Here is a 22597-nt window from a genome sequence, read left to right on the forward strand (position 1 = left end):
TTTCTTAATGAAACGCTGACATAACTTGTTATTTCTTATTTATTTGCAAAGGAAAAAATAGGTTAAAACCCTAAAATCCGAGGTCTATACACAATGCACTAATTATTTTCTCCAAACTTCTTCCAGTATCCTAAAATGTTTTCTTATTCTCCTATAAATGATTAAACATTCTGAATCATTACCCATGTATCCACTAGATAATTTTAATAACCAAAACAGATAATATATTACTTTCATCAGAAGCATTGTCTTACTAGTTACTGCCAAAGTTCAAATTGCATGCAATACTCCTATATGCTTATATGAGAAAGGTGGTCAGGTTTGGTATGATTAGCACTATAATTGCACTCCTACGTGCTTACAGTATTATCATGTATATGTTTAGAGTGATTTCCATGTTTAAAAACACTTCAGACCATGGCAATTTCCAAGCACATTTTGCACAACCTAATTTTCATGATGCATCTAGTCACAAATACTATCTGCAACTTTAAAAGGTTCAAAGTTGTTACTTCAAACTTACATTCTCACTCATTTTTAGCATTCAAAACTTTAAAAATCATTACACAATCGACACTTCCACCCATAGTTATACCAATTCAACTTACGAAAGCTTCTCAAGCTCGTGGACTTTCACTATGAATTCCCGATAAAGAGAATTGAAAGTGGTGAGTAATGTCTATTGTGGAGCTTGTAGAGAAAATGATGAGACCTTTATGCAAAACATATGGAAAGGGCACTAACTCTTGTGGCCTTGTGAGCTACTATTGTATGCAAATTATGTTAACTGATTGCCATATTGACCTCTTCTCATGTGTGAACACTGCATGTGACAATTTCACCACTAGTCAGGTACACTGAACTAAAATTACAGTGGCTTACAACTTCTAACAGACGGCGAATTTTCTAGGAATTAGAAATAGTATCTCAATCAAGCCTGTATCTTTTACTATTTGTCAGTAAACTTTGATTTTCCGTTCTTTTGTAATGATTTTTACATGTGTGCGAACATGGGTTTCAGCCAAAAATGTTAACCGGTAAATGTTCCTATTTATTGTTTTTATTATGTAAAAGTGTTCAAGTTCAGCTTCAACTGATCGAATCCATCTCCAGACAGGCAGTGAAAATGAAAATGGGGAAATTATAGTCTCTGATTTCCCTAAAATTTTAATATGTGAAACTGTGAGAGAATCTGAGAAATACGTATTTTTTAATTTTAATTTTCACTCAAGATATAGCTGTTCAAAGTTGACCGTGCAGCAGCCACTTTGGATGTCAAATTTTTTAAATTGCAAATCTTCTCAACAAATAGAGATAAATGGATGAATATTTTTTTTTGTTTTGAAATAATTGTGTTTCTACATATTATAAACAAATATTATCTCAAAAACCAACATTGGAACAGCAATTTAAAAAAATAAACTTTTTTTTAAAATTGTTTATCTCGAAAACACCAATCTCAAAAATTCTAAAAATATTACAGGAGTTGTATATCCAAGGGTACTACATATCCTGAAAAGGGGAGCACACCATTTTACTTCCCGAATTTTTAATTATGTTTTTCTTTTAAAAAAAACATTTTCGGACAAATTTGGAACCATGGAAATGTTCAGGAACAATCTGGAACCTTCCAGAATGTAACAGAACCTTGTTGAATTTTTCAGATTATCCTGGATGTTTGGCCTAGCTGATAAAAGGGAGGACACACGGAATTCACAGTTCAGTTGTCAACAAGCGAAGAAAGAGAGAGCAGTTAACCAAATTTGTGGTCCAGCAATACTTGAAAGCTTTGGTGCAAGGATTACTCATTGTAGGTGATTACATAGGATCCCAATTCATAAGTTTTTGTAACCAGTCTGCTGAGAGGAAAAAATGGCTTCACAATGGGGACAGAGCAGAATTAAATGTGCAGATTATGGTCATGTCCACAAGAAAGTGTGTTACAAAACAAGCAAAAGACCAGACTTTATTGTGGTTGGCCATCTAAGTGATGTGTTTTCTGTGATGTGTCACTTTTGCTCCATGCTACAATAGATTATGTAATGAAGAATACGAGCCACCTACTACTGTTGCAACTGAAGATGGCAGTGACACACCCTCTGTCTCTGAAAATGAAGAGTTGCAGCAGCTAAATACAACAGCATCAGCAGTTGGAGTATCACCTGTTAGAAAGCCTGGTTACCTGAAAGGCAATCCACAATGATATGTAAGAAGAAAACGAACAGAGCTTGTAACAGCAGTAGATGTGTCAACTGAAAGGAGTCTGTCCAGAATTTTTCAAGCTGAATCAACCTCCCCTTTAGCAGAACATAATGTTATTCCACAATGTGAGTGTTGTGAATTATGGTTAAAAAATATAAATACAGCTGTTCAAGTTATGTCTATTGTTCCCAGATCTGTTACTAAACAGCAGCCGGTCCCCGTGGCGGAGTTATTAGCACATCGCACTACGATGCTAGGGGTCCAGGGTTTGAATCCCGGCCTGGGCATGGATGTTTGTGAGTGTCCATTCATCAATTTCATCATGTCATCACTCATTTCAATCTTCGCAAATTAGCCAAAAGTGGCACAAAAAGCAAAGTAAAATAAAGCAAATCAAAAACTGAACAGCAGATATTAGAACACATCCCAAAATCTACCAAACATATGATTGACAATCACGAAGACTGGTGGTGGATAAATGAATTTTTGGCATACCAGACCCCTACTGTCGACATCCCATTATGGACAAGGACTTACAGACAGCAGTATCATTTTACACAGACGATAAATGGGACTGTACAAGGCAGAGTGCTAATAAAAAGGATACTGTTACTGTGCTAGAAAATGGTCAAAGAATTCCCAAAATAAAACGCTATATAACAAGGGACAAGGAGTATTAGTGAAACATACAGCCTCTTTAAACATGAGTATCCAGAAATAAAGATAGGCAGAACAAAATTTTTCTCTTTGCTTCCTAAGTGGGTAATACCGCATCAAACAAGAGATGTTTGTGTGTATGTGTACTGTTCAAACTTCAATCTCTGTGTAGTTACCCTGAAAAACCTGATGCAAGAAAATGTTGGTTCGGACAGTCTTGTGAGTAAAGTGTTATCATTAGTTGTGTGTCCTATGGAGAGTGAATCATGCTTATTACGAGAATGTCACAAATGTCCAGGTCAGGGTGGAGGAACTCTACAAACCTCACGACTTGAAAAAGCAGCAGAAGAGAATGATGAAGTAAGCTACGCAACATGGGAAGGCTGTCAACTTGTAAAAAAGACAGTGGCAAACAATTATTTTCTACAAGAATTTTCCAAATGGATTGTGAATGCCGTAACCCATATTTATATGAAAGATGTGCAAAGAAAAACGCATCTCCTGTACTAAAGATGAATCAAAAACATCTACCCAACATTTAGTCATTCATTGTGATTTTGCAGAAAATTGGTCTGTTGTTCCACCAGCAGAAGTACAAGGCTACCATTGGCAGAATGACCTAATATCAATTTTTACTGCAGTGACCTATTCCAACAATGAGACAACAAGTTTTGCAATTACCAGTGACGACACAGGACACAATTCTTCTCATGCTTTATTAGCACTTTAGAAGATCAAAGAAAACCTTCGTGTTAAACCAACCAGAACTAGCATAATCTCAGATGGGGCTGCTAGTCACTTTAAAAAGAGATTTCAACTTATGAACTTTCAAAATCACCAGCTCCCTCAGAATGGATGTTTAGTGCAACTGGACGTGGAAAAGGACCATGTGGTGGGGTCGGAGGTCTAGTGAAACTTCATGCAACTAAACACAATCTATCTAAGCCTGTAATGCAGGCCATTCCGAGTACAACAGACTTTGTCCAAACACAGTTACACATTACACTACTGCAATCAGGTTGATACTTTTACGCAAAGATGATGTGGAAGATTTTCGGGCTAGAAAACTGGAAGATTGGACCAGTGAAAGGAATCCAAAAATCTCATCTGTGGGATTATGATGAAAACAAGAACAGCGGGAAGCATCATGGAATATGTTTCATTTGGCAACAGTGAGGATATAGCAGCTGTTAAAACTGCATGATCTCCAAGTTTAAAGACTGGAATGTATGTGGCCTGTGTGTATGAAGGTGAATGGTGGGTGGCAGAAGTTACACAGGTCAGCAATGAGTTGCAGGAAATTACTATTAACTTCATGATGCCTCATGGGCCATCCAGTGGGTATAAATAATTTGATCAATAATGACAAGAAATAATGATCCATTGACTGAAATCTCATCAGATGATGTTAATAATTTTTTTTATTGATCATGTAAATAGTAAAAGTGAAAAGATTTTGACTAATGTCAAGGAATATTCCTATTATTTAGATAATTTCAATAAACCTAGTCGTGAATTTCATTTCAATGAAGTAAAAGTGGAAGATGTGTATAAAACGATATTACAATTAAATAATAGCAAATGCTTAGATATGTATGAGTTAAATTCGACAATAATTAAACTTCCGTCGAGGTATATTAGTGAAGTACTAGCACATATATTTAATGAATGTATAATTAATAATTGTCTCTTTCCAAAACTTCCAGTTCATAAAGAAGATGAAATCACTTCTAAACTTAATTATAGACCAATATCAATAGTTCCAATATTCTCCAAAATATTTGAGAAATTATTATACAAACAATTATCAGATTATTTTGAAAATAATAATCTACTCGCTAATAAACAATTTGGATTTAGGCCTAATAAAAGAACAACTGAGGCAGTGTACACCTTAGTTGATAATATAATTGATGATCTTGATAATAAGTTGTATGTTAGTTTTAGAACCTATGATATGTCAAAAACTTTTGACACGGTTAAACATGATATCTTATGTAACAAACTTAAATATTATGGATTTGAAGAAAAATTGGTCATATTTATGTAATAGGGTAGAATAGTGAAAGATGGTGTACCACAAGGTTCCATATTAGGAAATCTTTTATTTAATATATATATACAAGGTGGTTATAATTAAAGTGACGGTGTTCAGAGTGGTACAGCACGGGCTGTAATGAGAGTAGCAGTCTGAAACTTCGTAGATATGCTAATGAAGCAATGCGCTCGCGAATTATGCAAAAAAAAAAAAAAATAGTTCCAATTCTCGCCACCAGGGTAAAAAATGGCGCTGTAAGCAGTCAAAACGTGGTATAGTTACAGGAAAAAGGCAGGAAAGATCAAACACATGAGAACAATGGCTCTGGCATGTTTATTAGGAACTATGGTTACAAGAACTGTTCAATATGGCCTCCCAATTCAGCAACATGCTGCATTCGTAACACGGCATGGTCGACGGTTGATCGCAGCATGTCTGGTGAAATCTGAGCGACATGTCGTTGTATGCTAGCCTTCAGATCAGGCAGAGACCGGACATGTCCCTGATAGACACGATCTTTTAAATATCCCCACAGCCAGAAGTCACATGGATTAAGGTCGGGGGATCTGGAAGGCCAATCATCTGGAAACTGCCTAGAGATGATGCGGTCATTAGTGAAGGTTTCTCGCAGCAAATCTTTCACGTGGCGAGCGACATGTGGTGTTGCCCCATCTTGCATGAAAATGGTGGTGTGTTCACAGTTCCGTTCTTGCAAAGCTGGAATCACGTGTTGCACAAGGAGGTCCCTATAACGTGCAGATGTCACTGTACACCTAACAGGCCCTCGAGGTGTCATCTCCTCAAAGAAAACGGACCAAGAATGAAGGAGCTAGTGAACCCACACCATGCAGTCACGTAAACTGAGTGCAATGGTTGTTCCTGCACAACATGTGGACGAGTGGAACTCCATATGCGACAGTTCTGAGTATTCACTGTACCGACCAGAGTAAAATGCGCCTCGTCAGTCCACAGAATATTCCCCGGCCACATGTCATCCACTTCCATGCGTGCCAAAAACCGATGGGCAAACTCACGGCGTTGTGGAATATCTTGGGGTTTCAATTGGTGCACAATTTGAATCTTGTAGGGATACCAGTGTAAAATGCACCGCAATACCTTGCGAACTGTTGACCAGGGGAGTGACAATTCACGTGCCACAGCTCTAGCACTGGTTGCAGAAGTTAAGGCATGTGCTGCACGGTCAGCTACAGCTACAGCAACTTCGTCCACAACTTCCACGGGGATGGGCCGCCTTCCTCTCCCTGGTGCAACACCCAATTCACCTGTTTCCTCGAATTTCTTCATCATCTTCTTCAGCCCATTAATTGACATGGGCCCTCTTCTCAGCCCTTTCTGTTGGCATATATTTCCGCAGTGCAGCGTTACTATTGCTCCCATTCTGGTAAAACAACTTCACTAGCAGTGCACGGTCTTTCTTCGCAATAGCCATTGCTTTTTACACGGGAAAAATCAAACTTTTAATGTTCGGCGAACATTCACATCACTAAAGGAAAAAAAAGCAACAAGCGTCACCAACAACAACCAGGGAGCTCACACAATGGTTAGGAAATGTCACCGACTTTGACGTCAGAGTTACGGAAAATTCCACGTTTTGACTGCTTACAGCGCCATTTTTTACCCTGGTGGCGAGAATTGGAACTATTTTTTTTTTTTTTTTTTTGCATAATTCGCGAGCGCATTGCTTCATTAGCATATCTACGAAGTTTCAGACTGCTACTCTCATTACAGCCTATGCTGTACCACTCTGAACACCGTCACTTTAATTATAACCACCTGGTATTAATGACCTATCTGCCAATATAGATAATGCCCAAGAGTGATGGATATTTATTTTGCTGATGATTTTGCACTCAAAGTGAATTCTCTGAATAAAAGAGATAACAATTGAAAATCGGTGTGCATCTAATAACTTAGCTCTGAAGCTAGAGAAAACTAGTGAAATAAATGTTACTTATAATAAGAGGGCAGCAATAGAAGACACGAAGCACTTGAAATTCTTAGGTCTAGCTATATATTGATACACATCTAACATGGAATGATCATATTAATTACACAGCTAAAAGAAAAATATCCAAAGGTATATTATATATGTTATGTAGACTGAATGGATGTGTAGTGTAGATAGTCATGTACTATTGAAAGTAAATTATGCTCAAATTCTTAGCATATTGAATTATGGTGTGCAAGTATGGGGTAATAACATGCAAATAAAAAAAATATTTATAATTAAAAAAAAAAAGCGGTGAGAATAATCTGCAAGGAGTCTCCTAAATCGCACTGTCGCCCTTTATTTGTTAAGTTGGGAGTACTCAGTCTACCTTCACTGTATATCTATAGGATCCTTGGTAGCATCCTCACCTTGTAATCAAGGGGTCCCACCTTTGATACCCGCTGGAGGCACATAGTGGTTCGTATCACACTTTAAACTGTAGGTCCAGTCCCAATTAGCCTTACTGTGCACAAAGTGGACTTTTAAAACACCAATTCAATCAATCAATCTATAGGATTTTATATTTAATGAGTGTCTCTATGAAGTTAATAAATACTACTCAATAGATTTTGAGAAATATTTGTTCGAAGAAATTTATACTAGACATCTTGATTTATAAAATTTGTTTTTACAATGCAAATCACCAATACAATACAAGAAATCTAGTAACCTAGTTATTTATTTTATTTATTGTGTAAATTAACGATGTCAATATATTCTTGTAATAGTCTTATGGCAATAAAGATCTCATCTTATCTATTCAGCAACTGTTTATCAATGTTTATAATGGACTAGGATAAAAGGTGCACTATCTTTGTTACATTTGATCTGCTTCTTTTTTAAATTGCTTCAGCAAAAAGTGTCTTATAGCATGGGTGCATAATATACATTGCATAAAACAATTTATAAGTGCATTAATTTTAACATTTTCAGGGTTCCAAATTTGTCCGAAAATTGATTCTTTTTTTTTTAAAAAAAAAGAAACATTAAAAATTTGAGAAGCAAAATGGTGTGCTTTCCTTTTCAGGATATGTAGTACCTGTAATATTTTTAGAATTTTTGAGACAACCAATTAAAAAAGAATGTTAATTTATTAATTCCTGTTCCAATGTTGGCTTTGGATATATTATTTGGGAGCGAATTTACAATACCGGACCCATCACCGATTTTTGTAATATTTCACATGCTCACTAATTAAGACCTCCTAATCACGAATTTGAAGTTAAAATTTGGGGGTCAAGCATAGAAATTGCAAAATAACGGGGTCCTTGATCGAAACCGACAATTCACAACTGCTCATTCGTTATCACAAGATTTAGAGTTTTGAATACTTAAGGAATGAAATATATATTCCTGACATTACTACGACCCCAAATTTTAACTATGCTTGCCTAACCTAACCTTACTGTGAATGGTTCGTGGGGTTACCCATGCATGGTTTTACGACCTTAAATTTGAACTAAACACAGTCAAAAAAGTTTTGCATCACACGAGAAGTGATGAAAATAGCGTCCGCAACATGCCGAAGCGGACAAGAAACGATGAAGCAGAGCTCATTGTGCGAAATAATAAGGTCGACGTGCAATACCGATCACCAAAGACGACTAACGGAGTCGGCAAGCGCATTCGTGTGTTCACGCGTAGCACCACGGTAGTCGGTGAAGGTTAGTTAGGTGCTCCTTGTTTCCAGTTAGCGAAGGCGAGCGAGTGCAGCTGTGTGGAAGGCATGCCTAGGCATACAATAGTGTAGTTTGATCGGGCCAGATTCATCACGCTACTGCAGACTGGCATGTCACAACAGGCCGTAGCTAGGGCTGTTGCAGTGGCGCAAAGCGATGTCTGTAGGACCTGGATGCAGTATACAGACATAGGAACAGTAGCAGATCGTCAACGGACAGGTCGTCCACAGGTCACAACACCAGCACAAGACCGCTATGTACAACTCTCAGCTCGGCGACAGAATACCATGACGGCAAGGAACTTCACTCATGCCCTCCAGGCAGCCTCTGGTGTGTGTGTGTCAAACCAAATTGTCCGTAACAGACTCCGAGAAAGTGGTTTATGTTCCAGAAGACCTTTCCGGCGTCAGTACCTATTGCCACGACATCGGCACAACCGTGTGCATTGGGCCTGTGCACATCGAAATTGGGGACCCGATCATTGGGCTAATGTGCTCTTCACCGATGAATGTAGGTTCTTTCTAAGGCCAGATTCACAAAGAGGATGGGTGTGGCGAGGCGTTGGACTGCAGGAGCAGCTTCGTGGTGTCTAGGGGGTCCATCCATACCAAGGAGGAGGAATCATGGTGTGGGCAGGGATCATGCTCGGACGTCGAATGCCCCTAATTCCAATTAGAGGGCCACAAACAGCTGTTCGTTATGTCAGGGACATTCTCCAGATGACTGTGGAACCATTTCAGGAAATTGGTGACGGGTTTGTCTTGGTGGATGACAATGCCCGTCCACACTGCGCACAGATGGTGCACGATTATCTGCAGGCGACGAATATGTGTCGCATGCTCTGGCCAGCGCAAAGTCCCGACATGAATTGCATCGAACATGCATGGTCGATGCTAAAAAATGCCATTGCAGCAAACCGTCCCGTGGCTCCCACAAATCTTCGTGAAGTTCTTCTTGCGTCACAGGATGAATGGGATCGCTTACCACAAGATCACCTTGATCGTCTCATCCTTAGTATGCCACAGCATGTTCAATACCTTCTTGCAGCCAGGGGAGGACACGCCAGGTGGTAGACAATGTTTCTGGTGGATCCGCTATGACGAACAGTCTTCTTGTGAGAGTTCTTTGTTTTTTCTCCTCCATCATGAATTGTGCCATTTTCGTTTTAAACACATTTCTGAGAAAATTGTACGTTTTTTGTTCCCTTTTCATTCAACATGTCTTGTTCTTCATCTTTTCTTTTGTATTCCCACTGTCATTGTCACTAAACCTTGTGCTTCATGTATCTTTTGTCATTTTCCATCCTGATGCAAAACTTTTTTGACTGTGTTTATGTTTGCTTAACCTAACCTAACCTTACCGAGAATGGTCAGTGGGGCTATCCGTGAATGGTTTTGCGCTAATTGTGATAACGAACCGATAAAAAAATCTTATTTTCGCAGCAGTTTAACGGCAAACGTTCTTCATCGAAGACGCCATTTTTGTATTCTGCAATTTTACGATCAATGCATTGTTGCCAAACTTCCCTGTAATCAAATCAGTCCATAAGCCACATGCTCTTCTACATTGTGATTGTCACTGTCGTCTTTGTCATCCTCGACACATTTCTGTGTGGAATCGTAGAGCTTACCGACTAGGCGAAAGAATTCTAAGGTACGGTCCGATCAATGGGTCCATGTCGAAATCTTACACCCTCGATTTCGCAGGCGATTTTTTTTTTATTTTTAATATATAGAGTATGTGCTGCTAATTGTGAATAATAAAATTCTGGAGGGCGGAAATAAGTATTTACGATTGTACAGCCGTTTGAAGTTGCGAGGTGGTTGCTGTGTTGAAATTTCTCGCCGATTCCGGGCTCTGCCTCTGGCGTAATTAACCTACCGCCTCCGCTACGGATACCCGCTTTTCTATATAGAGTCCCTTTTGAAGGTATTTTAGAAACTAGCCGGAGTCACTCAGCTCCAATACTATTTTTCGCATACACACATTTAGGTACCAGAGAAATAAGGCTAAAATTAAACCTTAAAAGGTAACTTACCTCTTTATCTCAAGTGCAGACTGAATAGCGGGTCGAAGTTAATTTAAAAGTCCAAAAGAGAGGTCAGTTGTATGTCAAAAGTCTTTGTTGTCCTTTTCCACAGAATACTACCCTCCCCTGTCCATACCATCATAGAAATAAGAATTATTCTATCCCACAAGTCATTTCTGGACCGCAGTTGCGAAGAGAAATGTGCACAACGTTCCACAAGATAACGTATTTACACACGCTGAGGATACCGTTCAACAATATGTTGAATGATATTCCTCATCGCATCTCGTCGCTTGTTTCCATGCCTGTCAAACCACATAAACTCATCCAGATACTCTTCCAGAAAATGTCGCAAAGTATCCCATTGCACAAGTCAATCATAAGAAGAAAAATAAAATGTTTAGACATGCACCTGTGACATGAATTCAATATGGAAGCTGTATAGAAAAAGCTGAAAAGCTGTATAGATGCAATGTACGTAAGGAACTTCAATATAAAAAAACGTAAGTTTCGTAGCCATAGATGTAAAAAAAAATACCTTCCGCGCTATTTAGAAACACCCTTTGTTACAAGAAACTTATTTATTTGATGAAAACATTTGAAATGTTTGTGAAATACAGGGTGTAAGATTTCGGCACCGAGCCCGATCAATCTGTACAACATTAACAACATTTTTACTGTTCTCTTCCGGCATTCTTACACGATCCATGCTCTCCACGTATGAAATCAACTAATTGCGAACGTCAATTTTTCATATCAACAAATATGATTTGCATACTTGCATATGGAGAATAGTTTTTCTTGTATGTACGCATTGCTTGCATTATAGAATTATTTTCTTGTAGTTTACGGTTATTACAAGCATAAGAAAACAGTTTTTCTTTGTGACGTTTCAGGAGAACACACACTCCTTTCATCAGACATTTATTTTCATTTTGACTAAAGATACAGTTATAACAATGGTTAGTAATTTTTAAACAAAAAGAATCCGTTATATAATGGACGTTGTCAATGTTACATTGTTGTAATATAGCAACTTAACTGTGAAAAAAAGCAGTCTGTTGTATTTTTATTTGAGATTTTTTAAATTATGAATCCCAAATATCATCAGGTAATTCAAATTCATCATTGTTTTCACACAGTCTCTTGATGTTTTCTGTTACATTAAATTTCAAAGATGGTGGCTTACTCCATTTGTGAAAAAGAAAACTCCATACTGGATCTACATTACCATTTTCATTATTTAATTTATTCCAGTGTTCTTCTGCAATGAACGAAGCTTCCCAGACATTCAACTCTGTGTTTCCCGTTAATCTTTTTAAAACCCTTCTCTTTTTAATCAAATGTTTCTCTTCGATGATATGAGTTGACAAACCTGTTCTTGGGTTTAGATTTATAATGTCCAAATCGTGTTCGTGCCATCTTATTGCCATTTTCCTTGCTGTTTGTCCCACATAATCCTTTGAACATGAACAACTTATATTATATATTCCTGTGGTTTCCGCATCTGGTAGAGAGTTTCTCATTTTGAATTCATTAAATGTACATTCCAAACTTCTTGGTGATTTAAAAACAATTTTGAAATCAAAACTTCTGAAAATTTTTGCAATTTTATGTGAGAATCCCTTGTGGAATGGAATGCACACAAATTTCTTTTCAACAGATTTTTCATCTTTGTCTGTATTTCTCTTTTCCTTTAGTTTTCTTGCTACTTGTTTTTTGATTTGGTTTATTCTGTTAGTGTGAAAGCCATTTTCTTTTGCTATATTAAAAAGCCTTTCTTCTTCATTTTTGATATCCTCATTATTAGAACATAGTCTTTGTGCTCTCAGGAAAAAAATTAAAAATATGTTATCCATTGTTATACGCGAATGTTCTGAATTGGCATGGATGTATTTTTCACCCGCTAATTTTTTTCTATGGACTGATGTTTGAATTGTTGAGTCAGTTGTCTTAATTTGCAGATCAAGGAAAGAAATTACATTGTTATTCATGGGTTCACAAGTGAATTTTATGCGACGATGTGATTCATTTAACAATTTAAATACGTCCATGATGGTGTTATCATTTTTAGCAATAATTAGCACATCATCTACATATCTGATGTAGAGTTTGATATCCGCACCTATTGCATTAACAATTGGAGATTCTATGTAATGAAGGAAAATGCTGGAGATGATTCCGGATACTGGGTTTCCCATTGATAGACCATTACTTTGCTGATAGATTTTGCCATCAAATATAAAGTAATTGTAATTTGCACATACAGTAAACCATCGAACCATTTCCCATGATTCTACTGGGTTAACCTTCATCTCAATAAGCCATCTGTGTAATGCATCTGTGGCACCTTCTATTGGGACACTTGGATATAAATTTTCAACATCAAAACTTGCAATACGATACTCATTATTCCAAACAATATTTTTTAGTTTCTGTTTCACTTCATATGCATTTTTAACACTGAATGGTGTTTGTTGTTTAATTATAGCAAGTCTTTCAACTAAATATTTGGATAGTTTGTATGCAGGATGTGCATTGCAGAAAGTTGCAATGATGGGTCGTATTGGAGTTCCTGGTTTGTGAGTTTTTGGTAGTCCAAAGGCAATCGGCAGGGTTGAATTTTTGACAATGAGTTTTTTCTTCATTTCCCTTGGTATCGTGATACTGCTTTCAATTACTTTCTTTACCTCATTTATTATTTTATTTATAGGGTTTCGAGAGGTTTCTGTGAAATTGTTTACTTTGAAACATTCTTCCATTTTTTCTTTATAGTCCTTAATTCGGATAAGGACAGGTTTATTTTCCTTGTCTGATTTTATTAAGAAAATGTTGTTTTCTTTCAACCAGATCTTGAAGCCATGAACTTTTTTCCCCAACCTTATATGCTCTTTCTCCCGTTCTGTGTATTTTGGACCTCTGTTATTTCTTCTGTTGTATTCAAAACTTAACCGTTCATCAAGAGCATCATGTGTGAGACTTCGTAATTTTCTCTTTTCCTCCTCATCATCTAAGAAATTCAGTGCTTTTTCTATTGAAATCACAAAATCTTCTTTGTGTATATAAGCATTACCAACTGCAAATTTCATTCCGAATTGAAAAATTTGTATATACTCATCAGGTACCTCAATATCCGTAAGATTTATAAATAATCTGTTGTCAATGTTCTTAGTTTCTATTTTACCAGTGACATTAACTGCTTCTCTTCTTTCATTGTTGTTGTGTGTAACTTGTTCTTCTTGAATTAGCTGGTAGAATTTCCTATCAAGTCTCCTTTCTGAAAGCTTGCTGTAGTGTTCTACAACTTGTTGTGTAGCTCTGTTTACTTTATCCCATATGAGTGGATGCAAAGAATTTGACAAGGTGATGTGGAGATCATATGTCTTTCGAGAAAGGCTGTCCAATTCTGAGTACGAGTCCCTCATTAGTCATCCTATCATTAACATTTGTAGCTTGCCTTTAAATTCACTGGTGTAGGTATTACGAGTTCTAACTTTCCACTTCAAAAAATTTGGCACTATATTGTTTAACTTGCATCTTCTCAAAAATCTGATTCTCTGAAGTGTTGTTTGAATCTTGATTTGATATTTCTGGAAGGTACGTACCTCTCTCCCCGTAATAGATGAATAATAGTTTTTCTTGTAGGTACGCATTGCTTGCATTATAGAATTATTTTCTTGTAGTTTACGGTTATTACAAGCATAAGAAAACAGTTTTCATTGAAAACAATGATGAATTTGAATTACCTGATGATATTTGGGATTCATAATTTAAAAAATCTCAAATAAAAATACAACAGACTGCTTTTTTTCACAGTTAAGTTGCTATATTACAACAATGTAACATTGACAACGTCCATTATATAACGGATTCTTTTTGTTTAAAAATTACTAACCATTGTTATAACTGTATCTTTAGTCAAAATGAAAATAAATGTCTGATGAAAGGAGCGTGTGTTCTCCTGAAACGTCACAAAGAAAAACTGTTTTCTTATGCTTGTAATAACCGTAAACTACAAGAAAATAAAGCATATGGAGAATCATAGAGAAAATAGAAAAGAATATTTTACAACTTTTATGAACAATTTCTAAACCTCACTCCAACATGTTAACCTCTGATAAATCATCGTGACTAATTATTTCGCGAGTATAAGCAGTAGCATAGAAATTACAGAGGAGTCCGGTATTGTAAATTCTTGCCCAATCGAACTCTAAGTAATGACGAATTAACTTGGCAGGGCATGTTTTCAACTTTCGAAGTCTCCTTTTGCCTTAACCTTTAAGTAGATAGGTGGCCAAATTGTATACAAGTGGGTAGTGGGGTGCTCATGACACCCCACAAAAAAACTACACTTACAGTTATAATTCTAACAATTATAATTGTAATATATGTAATTTTACACTTTTTGTATGGTTGTAAGATTGCAAATAATGAAAATAACTAAATTTGAAACTTTTTAAGGACATTTTTATATTTTCCTTCTATTTTATCGGGACATTTCCGTATTTTATTATATTTTTAATTTTCCTTCCAAACAGAATACACAATAGTTACTGAAAAGTAGCATATGTATTAAACAAATGTACGAGGATTTATATTTAATCATTACTAATTAAATGGTAAAACATGAAAATGAATTTGAGGCTACAAAAAATATAGAAAACAGATACAGGACTATATTTTTTGAATATCACTGCAGCACTAATTCCTCACTGTCACTTTCTTCTGCACTACTAACCACGTCCAATAACTCTTAATAGCTTTTTGACATGCTCCTGTTATTTCTTGTATTCCATTTCGAAGAAAAGAAAAGCCACAAGTATTGCAACACTCGAGCAAAATAAAGTTCAAAACAATACGCAAGTAGGTAGGTGGGGTGCTGATAACGGTAAATGTCTGTTATATCGGATATTTTGTGTTTCGGATGGTTCGTACTTACCAATTGTGTATTGCGGAACATAGTTGAAGGTGCCATTATGCTTTTTACATGAAAATAACTTCGATTTTTCACATTACGAGTAATTCTTTTGGTTCCTTTCTTCCGTTGTGAAACATACAATATGGTGCACACAGCTGTGGATCATCGCGTGTCGTGCTTGTGTTTTGTTGATTTGGAGTGGGTATGCAGTGTGTCAACCTTCTTAACCGAAAAATACCTACTTTCGTGTTCATTATGTCATCACAAACCATTGACGGATAGCCCAGAAAACTATTCACGATAGTCCCACGAACCATTGATGGATAGCCCCAAAAACCATTCACGATAGCACCACGGATCATTTCCGGCAAGGTTAGGTTAGGTAAGCATAGTTAAAAAAAAGTAAGAAAAAATTCTCATAATAAAAAGGCACGTTTCGAAATACTGGCGAGACCGCATGACTTTCGCGGCTCACGTCATCTGCAGGTACATAATGGAAACAACTGCATAATGTTGTCGCTTTGCACAAAAATGCAAGTTTATTATATCCAAAGTGCTTATTTCTTGTTGTGCAGCATTCTACGGTGAGAAAATACCTCTACAGCCATTCTTTTATAACATACACCTCATAGCGAAAATTGAAAACTGTTTAAAATATCATATAAACTGCATAGCTAAGTAGCAAATAATCTAGAATAACTATTTCAAGCATTTATTTCTTATTTAATTTTATTTTTCATCACATTTCCTTACATTTAAGTTGGAACACTGAGATGTGATCAGTTGTTAGTTAAAATCAGCTGCTTTGTAAACAGCTGAACATAATCAAATCATCCAGTGAGCTGCTGTTCTCAGTTATATGAAGAAATATTGATGTCTGGAGTATTGTTTACACTCAAGAGTTATTGATTTATGTAAGTATTAAGCTGTTTATTTGTTTATTAAGAAGGGGAAGAACAAATGTCACGTCCGTTACAAAAAACATGAATAAGTTTATATCACACCAACCCTAATAATGTGATGTAAGTGACTCTTGGTAGAAGTGGGGTTATGTGCATTGTTTATTGATTTCTAGTGTTTTCTGTTTTGTATAAAATAGCATTACCTGTGAAAATCCTGTAACGGACGTGACAAACTTTAGTGTCACGGACGTGACAAGAAAAAATACTATATTTCTTGCTTGTTTTTCATATTTATTTTCCTCTCATTTAATTACTTTTAGAGCAGGGTCCATATTTCTTGCCTGATTTTCATATTTCTGTAACAGTAGAACTAAATATTCTTTATTTATGTAATTCAAAATTTATTTGTTGTTGGGAGATAAGATTTAATTCAGTTTTCAGACCATACAAGATAGGACCAAAATGTCTCATAAAATAGGTAGGCCTACCTAACCTAAAAAATATTTCTATAAATTAAAATGAAATTATATACTCAAAACTATAAGTTGTTTAATAAATAAGGATACAAGAACTAATGAGGCTGAATTAACAACACTCAGATATAAACACCATGTGCAACTAATAGCAGAGCTTCAGATTCCATTATGCTACAAAGAAATAAAACTTTCCACATACTTCAAAATGGTATTAAAGTGTTAATGAAAAGCAATAGTACCTATTTTTAACATGTTTTGATAATAAAACAACCTTTTATTATGTTTAAAATCTATTTGAAACAAAACCAGCTGGAGCTGACCAACTTCAACATGTTTATTCACAATTCTAACAGAAACTTATTAGCAAAGGCATGACAATAATATAAATGTTACTTTTAGGTTATTTGGCCCTAAATTTATTTTTAGGTTATTTGGCTCTAAATTTATTGTTTTGTTTCAGATTATGGCTCCCACTCCCAACAAGACAAGAATGGCTAAATGTATAGAAGAGAGAAAAAAGAATCAAGAGCAATGGAAGGCTTATTTGGAGAAAGATAAATTGAGGAAGAGTAAAGTAAGAGAGAAGGAAAAAAATGAATTGACCAAAGATAATAAACTGTTAGCTGAAAAAAGGCAGAAAGATAAAGAACGACAGCGGTTGTATAGAGCAAGAAAGAAGGTGATTGAAAATGGTGGTCAGAGTGAGCTCGGCTCATACAAAAGTCCAAGAACAAATGGCAAAGCAGTAAAGAGAATAAAAATGCATTACCTAACAGTCCTACTAAGAAGGTTGAAATAACTGTTATCAATTCAATGCACCATTTCTAGGCATATGACAACAAAAACATCCTCATTGGTAGAACTAGTGGTGACCTGATGACAAAAGTGTATATTTTGAAGCCTGATGAGTGTGAAAAAAGTAGTAAAAAACTGCCAAACCGTTGAAGATACAGTGATGTATACAGTGACGAATCTGACACTGAAGAAAGCTTTGGAAATAATGACTTGGACAATGAAATGGAGTATGGCAATGAAACTAATCTGAGTATTTTACAAGACAGTGATTCTTTTTCTCATGATAAAATCTTTCCAGGAGTTTATGTGCTGGTCAAACTCACGAGTCATAAAAAAAAATGAATGTCTCTATGTGGCTGTTTGCCAAAGCAATGTGAAAGATGGTGATGTTAATGTAACTTTCTTAAAAACATATGACAATCGAGGCAAAGTTTTCAAAATCGGTGATGAAGGTGACAAAATTATCCTTTTCAAGGATATAATCAAAATACTGCCTGAACCACAAATAAAGAAAGTTGGAGACAGAATTATGTACCAATTTTCAAGCAGAATTAAGATTTTAGAAAAGTGATAATTTACGACCTGTGCTGAGAAAAACATAAATAGTCTATAGACCTAGTGTCCACAAAGGTGTAATGTCTTTTTTGTTACTCAACCTGCTTATTAAATCAGAATTAGTCCATAACTAGCAGAATGTAGCCTAATCTCTTTCCCAGACCTGTTTCTTTTATGTTAATTAATGTTAATTCACTAGAATTGTAGTATTAAACTTTTGCAACTATGTATAACTATATTATTATTATATACAAGGTTGTATTACAAATTATTAGTGGTTTTTTTTCAAATAAAAACTGTCATTATAAATGATGCACTTTTTTGTCACGTCCGTTACAAATCCTTTGTCACGTCCGTTACAAAGTTAAACATTTTTCAATAAGACATCAAAACTTTTAACAGGTCATACTTTATAGTCTTAAAAGAGCATATATTAACATTACTATAACAAATATTTAACAGTTAATTTGTCTGTCCAATTAACAGAAACTATGGAAAACCCAACCCTATGTTCATTACAGGGTGTTTTACACGTCACGTCCGTTACACCTCTTTCATATCAGATAAAATCAAATGCAGTTAAGTATTTGGCATGACAATTTTTGTGAGTGTACATTTCAGTGAGTACAACCTTTCTCAATAATTAAAATGGATACAAATTTTAATTAGTGTATTTTTTAATACTTTTACGTTGTGTACGTGTCACGTCCGTTACAAAAGAATGGCTGTCTACGAACTTTCAAAATGCTACAGAAACTCATTTCCGTAAGTAGTTTCTTCTGTAAAAATGAAGAAATGTGTCTCCGATATAACAGACATTTACCCTGATAACACCCCAGAACTTGGAGCTCTATGTTATTGTGGACCAGCACGCAACAATCAGGCGACTAAAAGGCCTACCCCTAAAGGAGTAAACAACATGAAGGTAATGGAAAGATGAACAGTATCGCCAACTTATAAGACTATTTCTTTTTAACAATTTTTAGACCTGGGGTGTTGTGGACACCCCACATACCCACTTAAAGGTTAAACTGAACGCAGAGCAACTCTAGAACATGCACGGGTATTTTTTTAAAAATTGGCAATTGCTGAAAAAAACAGTTAAATGCCATTCACTTTTTCTTATTTAAAGGCTGCTGCGACATGTGAAGAGATTCGGATTTGGTCTATCACTGCGGACGTACTGCAGAAAGTTATGAGAAAAGTCCATTCCAGAATGCAGAAATGTTATGTTTTGTACCTTTTGTACATGTACCTTTTTATGACCAGAATTATGTAACAATATAAGTATTATTACTGTGCATTACGGCATTATCAAAATCTCCCACTCTCGCGCGCCACCCTGCATAAGAACAACCATATTTTACAAGCACAATAATGAAGAATGGTTACTTGGAAAAGATCACCACGCAAGCGGTGAAACCCAAAAATATATCAGACTGATGAACTTTATAACGCCATTGCAACAATTGATATCTTATCAAACACGCCTACTTTGCACCTTGTGTATCAGACTGAGTACAGAGTTTAAAACTCAATACGAATAATGCAAAACAACCATGTAATATAGTGTAGTTACCAACAAAAATCCATACAACTTCTAACGAATTTAAGCACCTGAAAAAGTAGAGATATGTCCTCAGTTCTCAATTCACCTCAAATATTGTTACAAGATAAAAGTGGGAACGAGTTTACAATACCGGACCATTCTCCAATTTCTATGAAATTTCGCCTACTCACTAATTGTGAACTCCTAATCACGAATATGCATGTAATAATTGGCGGTCAAGTATGGAAATCGAGGAAAAAAACGAAATAAACTATGTTTTCTTAACGTAACATAACCCTACCATAAGAACAATAGCTCCACGGAAGACACCATTTTCCCAACATGAAGAAATCAACACGCACGACAAGGTATAGTTCTCTTAGATAAAATACTATTTTTTCTTTGTATTTATGCTAATGGAACCTAACCTAACAGGCCTAACCTAACCTCGTAGGCATTCCTCGTCTAACGTCAGCAAAATTGTTGTGCGCAAAGAAAGACCATTAACGAATTGCAAAAGAAAGATGGTTTCAAATTGCTGTGTATTATGGACAATCACTGTGGTAAATCGCAAGGTTATTTTACAAGTTCTACACGTAAATGTACAATTTTAACAAGTGACCGCCAAATATGAACTACAGATACGTCATCAGAACACCGAAATTAGTAAGTAGGCGAAATTTTATAGAAATTGGAGAGTGGTCCGGTATTGTAAACTCATGCCTAAAAGTGCAATTCTGATACTTACTCTATCATTCACAATGATTTCCAACAATGACTGTATGCACTCAGTTAATGCTAAAAAATTCTTCCGGTAACATCTTGTATACACTAAACAGCACAGATTAGATATTGGTATACACAAATGGCAATGGCATAGGGCAATGGCAAATGTAAAGTCACAGACACACGGAAAAATGAAATAGCACTTTTTCTAATGGTTTTCCCACTCTTTATACAGCGCCTTAGCTCCTTGTTCAAATTTCTAGGGATGTGCAATGTGCACGATACCGAAAACTTGGTTGATTTCAAATGGATATTTCCACTCAATTTTTTTCCAGCAATTTTAAAAACTATGCCCTGGAAAAATGACGCTGCAAGTTGTCGCGTTTCTCTGCGTTCAGTTTAAGGCAAAAACGAGACTTCCAAAGGTTACTGTTGCGCTCAAAACACGATCCGTCTTATATCTTCTGCAAATATACTGTATACAGAAATAAACTGCCGGAATACGTGAGTGCAATCCAAATAGCCACTACTGTATCTGTAAACAACAACACAAAATAAAAAACACCGACTTACCAAACATTAGGGATAAACAGATTGGCATGTGTTCGGCTGCGAGGTTTTTCGGATCGTGATTGTGTTATCCGGTTTCCATTTCGTAGTTATTACGTGTTTGGCTATAAAGTACCTCTTGTGAGCTATTCGAAGTAAAATTTTATTTGTATTTATAGACTGCGTTAAAAATGTAAACATAAACATTGGTGAGGTCTTGCCCGTTCCCCTCGGAACTTCCGGTTTAGGCCAGTCCCCGTTGTTGCCAGTGCAGATTCACCGGCATACGAAGTAAGAAATGGGCGCTTGTTTTCATCAGTTGTGCGACGATAGTCAAGAAAGGTATTTGTTAAAGTTCTACTATGAAGGAGTGGACGTCTAGAATCCGTCGGATGATCAACTGCAGAGCAGATTATTAAAATATGACGTGTCTTTGTGACCGCCAGTGTATAGCATACTATACAAGTATCTCATGTACACACACGAACTCAAAACGTACGAAACTTTAGATATATTCAATTATTTTGTAAATGGAAAAGTGAGGGAAAGATAATTCTAGAAAACTAAGCTAGTGATATATTGCATTATAAAGTATGCTTAAGTGAATCTTTGCCAACAAATCTGCAGAAGTAATGAAATGACACATAAGGAATGCTAGTAAATATATGTCCTTTCAACGTCACCTTCCGCCTGAGGGATTTATGGAAAACCTATGATATGGCGTGCCACTTTCACTTGCACGAATTTACTTCAAACAACAAGGGTGTTTTCACACTGAAGCGACAAGCGATATCGGGATTTCGCACAGAAGCGTTCGATCTAAAGCAAACCATTCACCAGTCACGCTTGCGCAAATAACAGGCCGGGGCAACACAATGCACGGTATTGATAAACCAGCCCATTCAGAGCGACAAGCGACATCTGCAATTTGTCGTGTCTCTTTAATTCGGAAGGTGTTATTTATTTTTGAATGTTGGTTTCCAAGGAACATGTATCGCTGCAGTCTGAAAGCTTCCTTTCGAGCCAATTCACCACGAGAAAATGCACGTGTCGCTTGGACTGGACTGTTGCTTTCTCAGTACCATGCATCGTGTCGCCTCGGTCTGTTGTACCCGCATGCAAGGTGAATTGTTTCCTTTAGAGTAAAGGGACTGTTGCTTGTCGCATCGGTGTGTAATCTCCGTGCCACTTAAAAGTGAATCCTCAGTGATCAATGAAATTTCTCGAACCGAAGCGACACGACAAGCTGCACGTGTCGCTCATATTTCCAATGGCGTGTATTGTATCGCCTCAGACTTGATTTCTCATGAGAGGTAAATGCTTATTTATAGACTAAATGGGCCTGTGTCGCTTGTCACTACGGTACGAATCACTGCTATCGCGTGTCGCTTCGGTTTGAAACCTCACTAAGAGGCGTGCTTTTCACCAAAACACAATACGCAGATAAACGATCAACATGTTTGTAACAAAATGCAAGTCGTTCAAATAATTTCCGGGTACCAATCCTTTCT

At 36.4% G+C, this 22597-nt stretch overlaps 1 protein-coding gene across 2 annotated transcripts in view; it reads right to left on the bottom strand.

Annotated features, from left to right (window-relative positions):
- Positions 1-20712, bottom strand: part of Hacd2 (3-hydroxyacyl-CoA dehydratase 2) — a 74043-nt gene extending 53331 nt beyond the window's left edge. For both annotated transcript variants that reach the window (XM_083119827.1, XM_083119825.1), the window contains exon 1: positions 20560-20712. In XM_083119827.1, coding sequence (XP_082975953.1) covers positions 20560-20567 — 8 coding nt within the window. In that variant the 5' untranslated portion in view covers positions 20568-20712. The remainder of the gene's footprint in view (positions 1-20559) is intronic.
- Positions 20713-22597: the final 1885 nt, after the last annotated feature.

The sequence above is a fragment of the Lepisma saccharinum genome, chromosome 3 (genome assembly GCF_977018435.1).
Source record: "Lepisma saccharinum chromosome 3, izLepSacc3.1, whole genome shotgun sequence".
Classification (NCBI taxonomy): domain Eukaryota; kingdom Metazoa; phylum Arthropoda; class Insecta; order Zygentoma; family Lepismatidae; genus Lepisma; species Lepisma saccharinum.